This window comes from Helicoverpa armigera, chromosome 14, assembly GCF_030705265.1.
Source record: "Helicoverpa armigera isolate CAAS_96S chromosome 14, ASM3070526v1, whole genome shotgun sequence".
In the NCBI taxonomy this organism is placed as follows: Eukaryota; Metazoa; Arthropoda; class Insecta; order Lepidoptera; family Noctuidae; genus Helicoverpa; species Helicoverpa armigera.
In genome coordinates this window covers 1711400-1725868 of record NC_087133.1, presented here as the reverse complement: position 1 = coordinate 1725868, position 14469 = coordinate 1711400, and the positions used below count along the sequence as shown (strand labels likewise).

At 42.3% G+C, this 14469-nt stretch overlaps 1 protein-coding gene across 7 annotated transcripts in view; it reads right to left on the bottom strand.

Moving 5' to 3' along the window:
* The window catches only part of LOC110380021 (diacylglycerol kinase theta), a 29367-nt gene that overhangs the window by 2831 nt on the left and 12067 nt on the right, over positions 1–14469 (bottom strand). For 3 of the 7 annotated variants that reach the window (XM_049837298.2, XM_049837296.2, XM_049837294.2), the window contains exons 2-15: positions 7813–7892; positions 7446–7548; positions 6939–7150; positions 6633–6801; positions 6074–6178; positions 3992–4135; positions 3643–3895; positions 3301–3499; positions 2699–2918; positions 2306–2440; positions 1723–1897; positions 1213–1361; positions 575–751; positions 69–210 (exon numbers count right to left, since the gene is read on the bottom strand). In XM_049837298.2, the coding sequence (XP_049693255.1) occupies positions 69–210; positions 575–751; positions 1213–1361; positions 1723–1897; positions 2306–2440; positions 2699–2918; positions 3301–3499; positions 3643–3895; positions 3992–4135; positions 6074–6178; positions 6633–6801; positions 6939–7150; positions 7446–7548; positions 7813–7892 (2263 nt within the window). Of the gene's footprint in view, positions 1–68; positions 211–574; positions 752–1212; positions 1362–1722; positions 1898–2305; positions 2441–2698; positions 2919–3299; positions 3500–3642; positions 3896–3991; positions 4136–6073; positions 6179–6632; positions 6802–6938; positions 7151–7445; positions 7549–7812; positions 7893–14469 lie in introns of all 7 variants that reach the window. The other 4 variants (XM_049837295.2, XM_049837297.2, XM_049837300.2 and 1 more) reach the window with 4 other exon arrangements.

Sequence of the window (14469 nt, the reverse complement as noted above, 5' to 3'; positions counted from 1 at the left end):
AGAATTTGGGCGTCTCTTATGACTTCGCAGACAATCTAGAAAATTCCCAAATGAAACTTGGAACATACCTGCTATTAAACTTATTAGGGTTCTCTTCACGAGCGTTGTGGAAATCTAAGCAGAGGTCCGCGTCTATCCCGATGCCGAAGTAATTGTTCATCACGAGGATCTGCGAGTTGTCTTCGCTCTGTGATCCTGTGGTCACAGACGCTGCGGAATCACACAGATGTAGTCACCACTACGGTATGATGGATGGCGGTGGGATAACTTTGATTACAAAGTGGTAGCTATAGAAGTTAATGATACATAGACTATGTATATCCAGTGCTGCATGATACAGGGCTTGAAGCAAAAATGCTTCTTTCTGAAAAGGGACCCACAGAGCTTATATGTATAAAGGCTCTTAGGGCGGGATCCCTTAAGCTTGTGACCTGTAGTATTTTCTACTCCGGATTGACACTGGTTATATCAATGATGGTGATTCTAATGAGATGATTATCGCACTTTCCTTCTAAAGGTCTAAGAATTTTCGCTACCACTACAGACGACATACCGACTTTCAACCCCGTCTTACCAGGTAGCTGCTTGGAGAGCTCTTTAGGCTCGTCCTGCTTATCCTCGGGGTGGAAGACGACGGTCCAGCGGTCGAGGCGGATCTCCTCGGCGTCGATGACGTCACGCAGCAGCGACAGCGGGTCCTCGCAGCCGGTGTAGCCCGAGCCCCAGCGTAATGTGCGGGCTAGGTCGTTGCCTGAAGTTTGCGTGTGCGAATTTATGTATGGAAGAATGTGAAACTGAAGTTTTTGAAAGTACACACTTGAAGATATCAATGTTAAAAATTGTTGTCGTAAGCTTCTGGTCTTCTTGCACAGAAGTGGCTTAGATCTTTTATATACTTAAATTAAAAAACTGGATCTAGTGATTCTGCTTCTTCTTCTTAATGAATGAGCTACGGGGTTTAATCACCTTACAGACCCCGGTGTCGTAAATAAGGAATACGACACATTAACTTTATTAACAAGCATACAACTCATGCTTGTATATGTATGCTTGTATGCTTATATGTATGCTTTTGGCGTTACTTTCTGCAAAGTTCTAGCTATCTTCTCAGTGAAAAATGAGGAATCTATTTTAGGAATGTTAGTGTAAAAATTTTTGGTGTTGCCTTCTGCGAAGTTATAGGAAAAATTGGGGATTTTAGAGATATATTACCAGTGCCGAGGGGCACGATGGCGCAGGGCGGGTTGGAGCACTGCGAGTCCTGGCCGACGTTGTCGAGGCACTGCAGCACCCAGCCGATCGTGCCGTCGCCGCCGCACACCAGGATCTTGTAGTTGGGAATGTGACGAAACACGTACAGTCTGTGCCGAAACAAATTGTGTTAGATGTTTGTTCTAAGTCGCGTTTAAGTGGAAAGCAGTGTTGTATAAATTCTAAGAAGTTGTCGTCTGAGCTGAAAATATTACGAAACTCGAAGATTGTGTGTTCTCTCTATCATAATTCTTCATACACATACGAAGTTCCCGTGAATTTGTGTATTCTTAATCTTCTTTGTGTCGATGGACAAGACCCTTCTCATTTACAGGTAGACACGAGTAGGTAATAGTCCCATGAGCATCATTTGCAAGTCCCCATGAATATGTTAAAATCCAAATAATATGTTAAAATATGAGAAATATGTTAAAATCCAATACCTACCCAATGAGTAAAAATATAACTTACCCAGGCAACGGACCTCCATTCTCAAGGTCAAACACCTGGTAAGGGTTAAGGAGTTTGCGGAAGGAAGAAATGAGCTCGAGGCCCTGACAGCCTCCAGACTTGACGTTGACGAACACCAGCAGCGGCTTCACGCCCGCCGGGACCATCGAAGGCTCGATGCTCGGCAACAACATCACTGGGGAATATATACGTCTTTGTAATTGTCGTTATGTTGGGTGGATTATTGGCGACTATTGCTAGGTCTTGATCCTTTAATTAAAGGCATTTATTATATTTTTAACCGAGTTCAAAAAAAGGTAAGAAGGAGTACCTGTACTTATGTATTTGTGTATGGTTGTGTGAGATTATCTCACGTTTGTTTGGACCGGTCGGTTTTCAGAATATTATTTGTCACATATTTATCTATAGGTACTATATTTGTTTCTATTTTTGGTAAAAAAATATGGTTACAGTGTTTTTGAAGATTTGGGAAGCTTCAGTTAAGAAGATTCGTGTTAAATGTATACTTGGTTTCCTCAGTTACATTAGAAACCTGCCGGATATGTAGTTTATCCCTATAATATGAGGTATATGTTGAACTTACCCAATAAATGCTTATCTTCATATTTGGCCTCTCTGAGCGCGTAGAGCGCGCGCACCGCCTTGCTGGCGTCCTCGTACGTGATCACCATCGACCCGTACTCGTAGTAGATCGGCCCGATCGACGTGAACTTATTCTCTGCGCAACGACCATTTTACATTACAAACCATAATACTTAGAAGGAGAATATATAGTGGTTTTTGAAAAGGCTTCGATCATCAATCTGAATCTATGTCCTACTTATTAAGGCTACAAGGTAGGTACTCTATTATATAGACACCTGGATAGCACACTTGCTCAAATCAGGTACGAAGACCTAAAGAGGCCTTAACGTTAAAGATAAGCATAATTAAGACAGATAGTGCTCGCCTAACAAAAGCCTGATGTAATACTAACCGGCGCCCAGGAACTCGACCAGTATGTTCTCGTAGTTCCTCTCCGAGAGGCCGGGCGGCAGCGAGGCCACGAACAGCGCCAGCGTGGGCCCGTGCGGGTCGCGGCGCGGCTGCAGGTAGAAGCGCGCCAGCTCCATGCGCCGCACCGACTCGCGCGCCAGCCGCACCACGATGCGCCACGGCCGCTCCTCCTCCTCCAGCACGCGCTCCGACACTGGGCCAACGGTTGCAAGCTACGCGTGATTATCTTACTCCAATAGGCATGAGATTATTGGAAACTTCTTTAGTGTGGAAAACGTGAAAAGTGGCTGTGCTGTTTATATTAAGGAGAAGTTTTTCTTTTATGTCAATGGCAAAGGAGAAGTTAACGAGTTGACACAAAAGTCTTTAGATTTTGGATGACTGATAGCGGAACTGAATGATATTTTTGCAGCATCAACCAGACTTCACCATTAGACACGGTGATTGCATTTTATGTGTATATTTAAGATAAGGAAGATTTTAAGAAGAGCTTTCAAGCTTGATATTTACCCGATTGATGGAGACGACATCATCGAAGAAAAATCTAGCAATAACTAGTTACACACTAATCAGATAGTTACCCCCACGATCGAGCAAAATCTCTGAGCAGCGATAATCATGCACGGCCCTCGCGGGGTCGAGCCCGAACCGCTCGAGCGCGGCGGCCATCAGATCAGCCACGGCGTCGTCGCCGGTGCAGCCCACCGTCACGAACGTCTCGCCCGCGCCCGCCACTCGCCCTGGGTACACTCGTACCTCGCCACCACCACTCTCAGGTTCTCTGCACATGGGGAAAGATACATTCAAACAGCTGGCATTATACCTCAAAGATGGTGGAACTTAATATGGTATACATAGGTCCAAAATAAATCATCAAGCTTTCTTCAGAAAACCGTTAAGGATAACTAGACGTAGATTACTCACTTGAATCGTAAGAAGAGTGCGGGTCTCTTGTTGGGAAGGCGCGTGACATGCGCGAGTGGCGTGGGGTCCTTGAGCGGCGGTTCGTCGCCGGCCAGCGCGTCCGTGAGCTCGAACAGCTCGGGGTCCCGCGCCACGTGGAAGGCCCGTAGTGCCGCCGCCACTAGTTCGCGCTCGTTCCAGTTGCGGCCCACCACTACGGGCCGGTACAGACGTCGGGTCCATGCCGCCTCGCCGTCGTACACCTTCACCACTTCTGTTACACGATAACCAAGATAGATAAATATTGCTCAAGTTTTGGACTGGAGTATTCGTAACAGATTGAGGATTTAATGAAGTTCGATGGTTGTACCTTCATCACGATCATCCGGGGTCCGGTCCCGATGCTGCTTGTGGTCCGGGCGGTGGTCCTGGTCGGCGGGAGCGCCCGTGGAGCCGCCGCCGGAGCCCGAGCGGCCCTCGCAGCCCGAGCTGAACTCCTCGCTCACGCTGCGCGCTGCAACACCCATATCGCTCACATACACACCCGCGCGCCCACACCACGCCATGGGATTGTGGGAACGTATGGCTTATCAATCCTGCTTTACAAAGAACGTGTAACTCCTTGTGGACACAAGAAGCTACAGCATTATCACACAATGATCACACGTCAATAGAAGCAGATACGCCAACGCTTAACTCATCAGGAATGACAAATCAAAAGAATTGATTTGTCTCCTCTTGTTGCATTTAGTCGTGGTTTATTCAAGTTCGTTTATTATAGCACCAAGCTCTCACGGTTTATTATTTAAAGCGGGTTCAGGATTGCTTTAGTCCAGGACAGCTGTCCTAAGTAAGCGAACAATGCAGGCGAAGGGGTCGTCAGTTTTAGACTTATGTTTTATGTTACTAGTTTATCAATTGTTATTTATTTGATCCATACACCAAGATTTTCTTGTAACAAAATACTATTTAGGTAAATCATTGTCTTCTGTGATATTTAGAACATGGGTATCTTGGAGTAAGGATTTGATATTGTTTATTCTTCATCTACTAACATAAAGTTGCATGATACGTTCAGTTTCTAATAATGTGCAGAACCATCACCTACAATAAACAACTGTTTTCAAATCAATTCAAAACCATCCCTTGACGATCATACAACTTTTAACATACACTGATTTTAGGATGTCACTATCAAACACAAATATAGCTTATTTCAATTAGGTATATTTCTCAAAATTCATTTTTGAATTTACTCAGCATTTTCGTGGGTGGTGTTTGTATAGTGACATCAGACACAAAGCAGCGTCGAACACGAAGCGAACATACACTATTGTCTGTCGTTAATACCGCGTGTCTGTTACCTGCGCCGTTGGAATACTGCATCGTGAGTATTCTTGGACTGACCGGCCTTCCAGGGCACAGAGTATGCTTCACTCAACTACAAGACTAGTGCCGGGACTTAGCTAGTTCACAAATCGATTGAAAAGGAAGCTGTGTGAATTATCGAATGGAAATTCAGGCATGGATGCATTCTTGAATGGATATAATTTTTGGAAATAATTAGAAGAAAGATCATGAGAGACAGAATAATTTTGTTGAATCAATATTTGCAAGTTTCCTGATGGAAATGGAAACGGCACAATAACGTGCTCCAATGATGCACCAAGTTCTAGTGATTTTTATAATTATTGAATCACGGAACATATAGCTTTCCAAATAGCTGTGGTAGTATTTTAGAGGTCTTGTAGTATCATGAAAGGGGATGTTGAGTGTTATCGAGTCAGGTACAGAGGTGCCGCTCGTGTGCAGTGTTACTCGGGTATTACCAAGCTTGTAGCTTCATGCAGACACAGAAACCCAGTGAAACTTAGTAGATAGAGCTTCCAGTTTTAGGAGTAGGAGTGTGTACGAGGGATTGAATATTTTAATGCGTACAATCGAACTTTCCAAGTTCTGTTAAGATCAGTGCAAGATCTTTTTCGTCATTTCAGTAGGTTGCAGAAATCGTCTCAATCTTCGATCTCTAAGCAGCTGTATGAAGTTTATCTTGGTCATATAAAGCAATTATAGGTTGCTCCAATCTCCTTGTACACACTCTTAATTGAAATTAGAAATTGTAGTTTAGGTAATATGATTAGTTTAGCATCTAGAAGGAAGGTGTAAGAAAGCTTACAGCGAAAGCCTTTAACGTTCATCTTGACTAAACCGTAATCACAAGAGTTCAGCCAAGTTCATGCAAGAGATGTTTCGAACACGGATCCTTGTAAGAGTCCTTCAAATTGTTTGCAAATGAGTTTCAAAATTACAATATCTTTGTTGAATAGTTCAAGATTTGGAAAATTTTAAGAGTATCCGTTGATGATGTTAGGATCCGGGTCGAGACAGCAGTAGACAGCCGGTGCGGGTGCGTTAGACGCGGGGCGTGGGGTGGAGGCGCTGTCCGGGTTACCTCGGGAGTAGGGGGGCGAGGCGCCGCCGTGCGGGCTGCAGGCGGCGGGCAGCAGGCGCCGCGCCAGCGTCACCAGCCGCGCCGGCGCCCAGCCGCCAGCGCGCGCTGCCCCAACACACACGCTCACGCCACGCCGCTCCACGCATGTGCCAAGCGATTCACCGACCTACACCCCTACACGACTGTGCCGCCGCCGCGCAGCCACGCACGATCAGACACCCCGACACACGCGCAGAACGACATCACGGACTACTCAGGGAATCGAGCTAAATACAGTTCAACTTGAAAACATTACTGCTATAATCCAAACCCAATGTAAGATAAAGAATGAATTAGCAAAGCATTCGGTAAGAAAAATAATATGTTGGCAAAAGTTCCTGTGATGATCTTCTAATTGTTGAGGCAGCAGATCCCTGACCGTGTGTGCCTGTGACCTCGAGCGAACCGTCGGACTACTTTACAAGCGAGGCCTAGACTAAGTAAGCTCGCTGCGAATGGCGTGGCACATGTACGGGGCGGGAAGCGGTGGTTGCCGGGGCACTGTTTGCGGGACACTTACGGCAGCCGAAGTCGCGCTGCGAGGGCGGCGGCCGCACGTGCACGCCGATGATGGCCTCCATGGGCACCTCGGTGCGCGGGATCGACACCGCCGACGGTGGTAAGAAGATCGGCTGCAGCATCCCGAAGTTGCAATCGTCCGGTATGAGGGCGCGACATCCTGCGTGGCACTGCGGGACGAATGGTCACTCAGTATTGTGAATGGTGATAGTAACTAAGCTGAGCCTACTGTATATTACAAGTAGCTTGAGTGAATGTGCTTTTGAAATACAATTTCTGTAACTTCAAAAATGTTGTGCGTACGTACCGTGCTGCCGCACCACTCGCAACGGTAGCCGGTGAGGCACTCGGCGGACCAGCAGGCGCGGCGGCAGGCGGCGCACTTGCTGTTGGCGGGCAGGTTGCCCTCGCGCCAGTGGTGCACGTGCCGCGGCTCGCTGCCCGCGCAGTACGTCGCGTTCTCCTTGCAGTCGGCCGCCGCGAAGTCTACGCATTCTCCGTGTACGTAGTACTCGCATACTGCACCATACAACACCACATGTTACTCAACCACTTATAAATATTGCTGATACAACTAGCTTCTAACAAACACTCTTCAACTGTTTGGGCCTACTTCTTTAAATCACGTGATGGTTTATAGCCAAACAAATGCTCACATTTGTAGCAGTACAAATAACATCACAAGTAGCTTTTCTACAATCAAGATGTCATAATATTTACTGTTAGCAGCAGCACCTCGTGTCACCTATCATAAAAGAGAAACGTTTAGAGTGTCTGAAATAAAGGAGTTTAAGAAATAAAGTGTGGTACTCACTCATGCAGTGTAAAGCTGGTAATTCATCGAGCCGCTTCCGGCACACCGTACAGAACTTGCGTTTGTGGTGTGTGGGCTCTGACCAGCAGTGAGCCACTGGGTTCTGTCACAAACAAAAAGGAATTCAGTATATGTACATAGAATAACAAGATTTAGTAGAAGGTAGACGAAAAACAATAAAATTAATTACTTCGAGTGAACGGCAGTTAGATTAAAGTTTTTAAAGCAGATATAAAAGATGACCCTTTTACCACACCCTCGCATTGCCCTACGCATTTACACCTACCAGTACTTAAACTTTGAACTGTGGGCTTTAACAGCACTTTAATTATGTACTCTATGTTATAGTCAGTAAGGTGTATATTACCTTGATGAGGCTCGGCGCCACCCCGCAGCACGGCGTCACCACTTGCCCCACGCATCGCTCGTGCACGATGAAGTTGCAGACTGGAACAAGGAGGTTGAATGTCAGGTGACGTCACTTGGGGGAGCGTAACGTGATGATGTCCCCATGCCCCGTGCCCACACGTGTCGTAAATAACGATTAGTGCGGTAATAAATTGGATGGGTGACCATTAGCGCGGTTGCTACGTGTGTTGCGCCTTATTCTTTCCGCCTTTTTGAAGAATTTGAAGAGGATAAGGTACAGTTATTGGATGGAGCAAGTCCAATTAATATAGTTATGAAATCGATTTCATATAAAGACAGGTAAATGATACTAGACCTAAAGTATATTTTAATAGGTACTAGGTAAAGTAGTAATAGGTAAAGTCCTAAAGTAGATCATTTAAGCCACTTATTTTTACTAAACCTGTACCAGAATGTGGCTAGTGGCTGACCTTTTAAAAAGGAGTACGCTTCTTCCCTCAAAACTGGTAGTAATTTAGCCTATATATAACAATAACATATAGGCTACTTTTTATCTACAAACGTCGTAAGTTCCCTGGGGATACTTCTAAAACCTTGTGCTACAGCCCGTATTCAATAAGCTAATAGTGGGCAGTAATGAAGTGGTGTAACGCATTACATTAGAAGGCACGCGATGCACCGCCCGAGCCCTGAGTTCAGACATGCGACACGCCTGGGACCGGGTACGCACGGCATTTCCTATACTGAAGCCCTTTTGCCATTCTTGTTTAATTGGAAAAAGATGGAGTTTCAGTTTGAAAGTGGTTTAGGATTGATTACGTACATGCATCTGGTAGCTGGACTCTTATGTACCATACGCGTTGGTTTTTGCGTGATTGATTCAATTTTTTTCTTGTTTATTCCATTTATATTAATCATCATTATCAAATATCAGTTCCGTTTTACTTAGGTAAGAGAATCTCGTCTTGATAAGAAATAAATAGAGAGACTACGTTAACCAAAAGCGTAGGTACTCAAATGGCTTTCATACACAAAAATATGTATTGAAATGTGTATTCAGTAACGGGATAATGCAAATAATTTCCTACTCGCAGCTCATATAAATGAGATAGTGTAAACTTATCAACTGGCGTTTAATGCAATATTGAGCAGTGATTCCAATCTGCAACACTAATTGAATGAGGTCGAATGCTAGTTAATCTGCCAGTATTGTGATTACCATGAAGCTGTGATAGCTGCAAGCACCTCTACTGTTATATCTCTAGTAAGAGGTTTGAAGTAGCTGCCAAGATATCGCTAATGTATGGCTTTCTAATAGTTTCTGGCTCTTCGGTATTATTTTAGTGCTTACGCATAGTTGATACGGAACGGAAAAGAATTGATTTGTAAAAGCAAAAAAAATGTTCCATCTTGAAGTAGCCGTGTTTTGTTTTTATTTAATGATTTTCAAAAATCTAATTCGAAATTCTAAAGCAAACCTAAAAGGAGTTTTTATTAGTGTCTAGTGGCGCCGTCCATAGACTAAATAGTCGTCGGTGTCGGGCCATGCACGGCTGGGGCGCTGGAGCGCGGGCCTCTCGTCATCTCGGCTCGGATCGATAGGGGCGCGCATGCTCGCACCCCGCCATCCCGCCATCCCACTGGAGACACTGATGTTGCCAATTTATATTGTCCCCGGTAGCTGTAGCTCTTGGATAACCTCTTACGGTCTTTGATTGGTCTAGCTTTGATGTTTAGACTTTTTGTTCATGTAATATTTGTAAATTGATAATGTATGATTATGGATTTAGCTTTAAAAATAAGTGTATTTTTTTGCAACATTCAGTTAAAATCATAATACCTAATGCATAGGATACAATAGTCATTATTGTATACGGACGTAATACGATAGGTTCAAGACCAAATAGGTTTTTCATATCCCCGTCTTATGCTACGCACTTATACTAAGAGGTCTACGAAGTGCTACGGCGTAGCAGAGGTCGATAGAGAAATTAAAATTATTATTCCCGTAGTATGTTATCATAAAATTAAAACATGAAGTAAATTATATTACAGTAATAGTCTATGGGAATAAAATGACCTCATTGTTCTGACGTACGAGACTATGACGTATAGAAAACAGAAAAAATCTAATTAAATGAATGCGCGTGGGCGACCGTAGTAACCGTTGAAATAGGTAAACTATTCCCTTATGAAATCATAATATTTATTACATCATGCGCTTTATATACGGCTACCAACTAGATGGATTGTTGCCATGCAACCTTTTTACACACGACCTCTTTAAAAGGAACTATGTTATTTGAAAATAGAATGTTATATTTCGGAATAAACAATAGATTTAAAATTAAAAAGTTTGATCAACAAAACGGCAGAGCTAACCTTTGCCTTGCGTACGTGAAACATAAAACAAAAGTGTTATTTATAGTGCGCTTGTCAATAAACTACGCTCGCTTTTTATACGCGGAAGGGCAAGCCGGATGGGGATCAAGGAAAGGTATTAGTAGTGTAGTAGTGACGTGCATACGTCACGGTATATTTAAATAACCTCGAGTTAGTCTGTTCTCGTGTACGCAGCTGGAGTGCGCAGTCGGCGCGGCACCACCTCCCGGAACAGAACGTATGATGGCCACTTGGCCACTAATAAAAATAACACTCGATTTAAAAATTGAAGAAGATATGCCTGCGTAAAAAAATATAACTCTCCTTCTTGCATTCGTACTACGAACAACATAATTGTTTACCTAATTAGAAGTTTTTTTGCTAAATCATTTTCAGTATAACATTTAAAAAAGGTAAAATTAAAAGTATATATTCGTATAGTATATAATAGTATTAAGTATATACCGATAATTCAATCAATAGGCCGCGATTATTCAAAGCTCGCACTTACGCATCACGATTTGCACGCATCAACAATATCAAATATGGACGCCGACCGTCTACAAAAGAATCTATTCGTATTTCTTCTAAATTGCTTCAGCATGCTGGGCTATGAGTCGCAGCGCCAAAGTAAACACTCCCTAGACACGAACTGAAATAGCCTGAGGGCAATACCCTGATCATCATCAGCAAGTTCAATGATTATGTCCCACACAACTATGTGGAACAAACCTACGTTGAAGCTATTTCTAAGAGAGCTACTAATTTAAAATTAAGCCTAAAATGATTTAGGAGAGAAATCTTTAAGTATTCATCTATACTTCAATATAGTAAAGAAGGATATATTTTTTTGTATGTACACTAAAGGATTCGAAACTACTGAAGTGTTTTAAAAATTCTTTCACTGTTGGAAAGCTACAATCTTCCCGACATAACATAAGGTATCTTTTATACCGGTACGTGCAGTAGCTCCTACGGGACGCGGGTGAAAACGCGAGAAAACCGCTGACTGATTTTATTAAAAATAATATCCAATTGAGTCTTGCTTTTTGACATCCGCGAGTTAAATTTAACCATACAATATAACCTCTGGTTGTCCGGAATAAGGCTAATTAGCGCAATGAATCAGAGACACCACAAATAGCAGCCACCGCTATATATAGCGCGCGCTTGTAAACATGCGTGCACGCACCGCGTCGCGAGCAATTCTGGCGCCTTATTGGGCTTCCCAGTATTTATATAGCGATCTTATTGAATATTGTTCCACGTTCGAATTTGAATTTAGAACTTTGTTGGCTGGTTATGAAATGTGGCCTTGACTTTTTTCTTTTATAATTTTGACTGTCATCTTCCTTGTGTGACTGTCGTTCTTCCTTTCCTAAAAGCTTTATCGTTTTATTTCTAGACAGAACAATTTTTGTTTAATTATGTGTGTAAAGTTCACTGTCCAAGTCAGTAGAATCTACATATATTAGAAATCCAACTAAACAGTTTTATCTACATAAAAAAACTTCAAAATCAAATAATTTGTTGCAGTCAAGTAACAAATAGTTACCAACTGCTATCAGGCAACACCAGTACCGTGACCCAGTCATTACGGCTGTCACCACATCCTCACAACGGCAGTTAATTTATATATCGTAAAAATTCAAGCCACCTGTTGGCGTCGCGTGTTCAGTCGATAGGCCTCCATGTCACTCGCTTTACAAGGCGTATTGACTTTACGCGCGAAACAATTGTTTTGTGCTTAGTCGATTATTTGTGCAATGTTTTTTTTTTAATGGTGTATTCAATCAAAGTTTTTAGTCGGACTGAAACCGGTCAATACTAAATAAATACAGGGTTTGAATTAAAAAAAATAAGTGTCAAAGGTACTTGGGTGAAACCAGCCAGATTCATTGACGTATTGGTGGTTCAAGTATCTCAATCCTATCGTTGCTAATTAACAATGTTACAAGTTATTTGAACATTTAGCGAATCAATTAGCAGATTTTAATATCAAGTATTGCAGTCATTGGGTTACGCCTCGTTGTTATTAAATACTTAGGTATTTGTTTTTGTGATACGTGTACGACTCACACTTTACAGAATTTACATGTTTTCTATTAGTTTCAGTCGAAAACGTTGTGCATTCATTATTCCGCGAATTAATAATAATTCGTGCTTACGTCGGAACGTTACTCACACGATACGTACAAATAAGTACATCTACATACTATCTACGGCTCGGGTAGGAAGGAACTCGGTAACACGTGTAGTTCGAATCACCGCACCAATAATTGGATAACACCTTCCTACATTAAAACAATGAAGTCTGTACGTGTAGAAGAAAAGAAAAGAAAAAAAATCGTTCCGTCCGAAAATCGTGATTATTTTTCAGAAGCGAGTGGCGCGGCCTTCGGCGGGGGTCGCGGGACGGGCGGGGCGCGGCGGGAGGTCGGCATTGACGTCACGCGCGCAAGCCAATCGCGCTCCACCTCGCCGCTCGAGTTTGACTTAGCCGCGGGTGGCTTAGCTCATCCCCACTGGGAGCTTTGCCTGTATAATTTCGATGCCTTTGCATCTTGTTTGCTAGATAAAGATTAGTTTGTTGCGTTCGATAACCTCTTAGGGCTCTGAACGTGTGCCCTATAGTACTTATAGCTGGTCGATTTGATTCTGAATCTTTGAATCGCATTCATATCGGTTTACTATGCGTATACAGTTTCATAAATTAGGCAGTAACGACGATTCAAAATTCGAATCGTAAAGTATAACTTAACCATTTTCAATATAAGTTATGTGTTAGGCGATTAAAAAAGCTCTTAGACAAAGAAATGTGTATTTAGAGTTGTAGATACGTCTTTCCCAACAACTATTAGAATACAAATCTACTTACAATAATCAGGTACACCAAATTAAAGTAGCAAGTACAAAGTACAACTTGTTACCCTTTAATCAATGAGCAGAGACAAACAATAGACAATTATAGATGACCATAAAGGTGGAGCAAGTAGTTTATGACGCGTGGGAGATCAAACGGCCTGATGCGGAACTACACGACACCTGGTGCGAATTCTGTAAACATTTGCACCAGATATCGTGCTAGGCGTGGACTTTGGAAGATACACTTTAATGTAACCCGGATATGGGAAAAAATAGGCGTGTAAAGGAACGCAGAGTTTTTGCTTGAGTTTGAAGTCCTACCATAGAATTTCGACTAAGATTTTGATTTAGATTTTGTTGAAAAATACCTATGTACTTAATAGCTCATTGAAGACATAGGGCAGATGAAACACTGTAATATGTAAATAGAGAGTTATAATTAATAATTAGCTACAATAAATGACAATATATTAAGACTCAAATATATGATGACTCCAGCCAGCCACTTCCTACAATCTAACACTCCAAATAAAAACGCTCTAGCAATAAATTAGTTGAACCAGTACGTCTCATAATTTAACAGAAGTAGGCCCTAGGAGTGAGCCTTGAGATAAATACGAGTGATGACGTCATGCGCTGTGGGTGCCTCCGTAAATCTTTCTAACCGGCGATAGATCAGCACTGTGGCGTAAGTGTTGCAACACTCGGGCCCCGAGTGAGTGCTGTTACTGGGGCCCTAGATATTGATGGTTAGATAAACAATTTTTTCTACTAATATTATATGGAGCAAAAAAATGTTTTTTGTTTGTTTGTAAGTGATAAACTCAAAAACTATTAAACCGAATTTAACTATTCTTTCTCCATTAGAAAGCTACATTATTTGCGCCTAACATTGGCTGTATTTTATCCCGGTACGGGCAGTAGTTTCCACGGGACGCGGAAAAACAACTAGTCGTCATATAAGATGAAGAAACTTATAGAAAATGATAAGTAGTGCTGTGCTATATAAACTATAGATATTATGTCTATGCTACAAGTAGAAAGGAGTTGTAAATACACATTAATTTAAACAGATCTACGAAATAACAACACAAAAGTAAATTCTGTTATCCCAACGTAATGGAACTCCTTGGGATCGACACATAATTCCAAATTTCTGAAATAGACACTGTTACGACAGTAAACACAGTTAAAAATAACCGTTCAGTTACCGCTCGTGACATACACACTTACGTGCCTAGTAAAATAGATGTTTCGCAATTATTTACACTTTGATGGACAATAATGAAGCTATTTTCTATTGATTTCAGTAATAATAAGTGTGCTTTTCTTTAGGACAATAATCTGTTTACTGGTTCTCTAATTATTTGTTTAATTTGGTTTGTTGTATAAGTAAGTCTGTCAACAG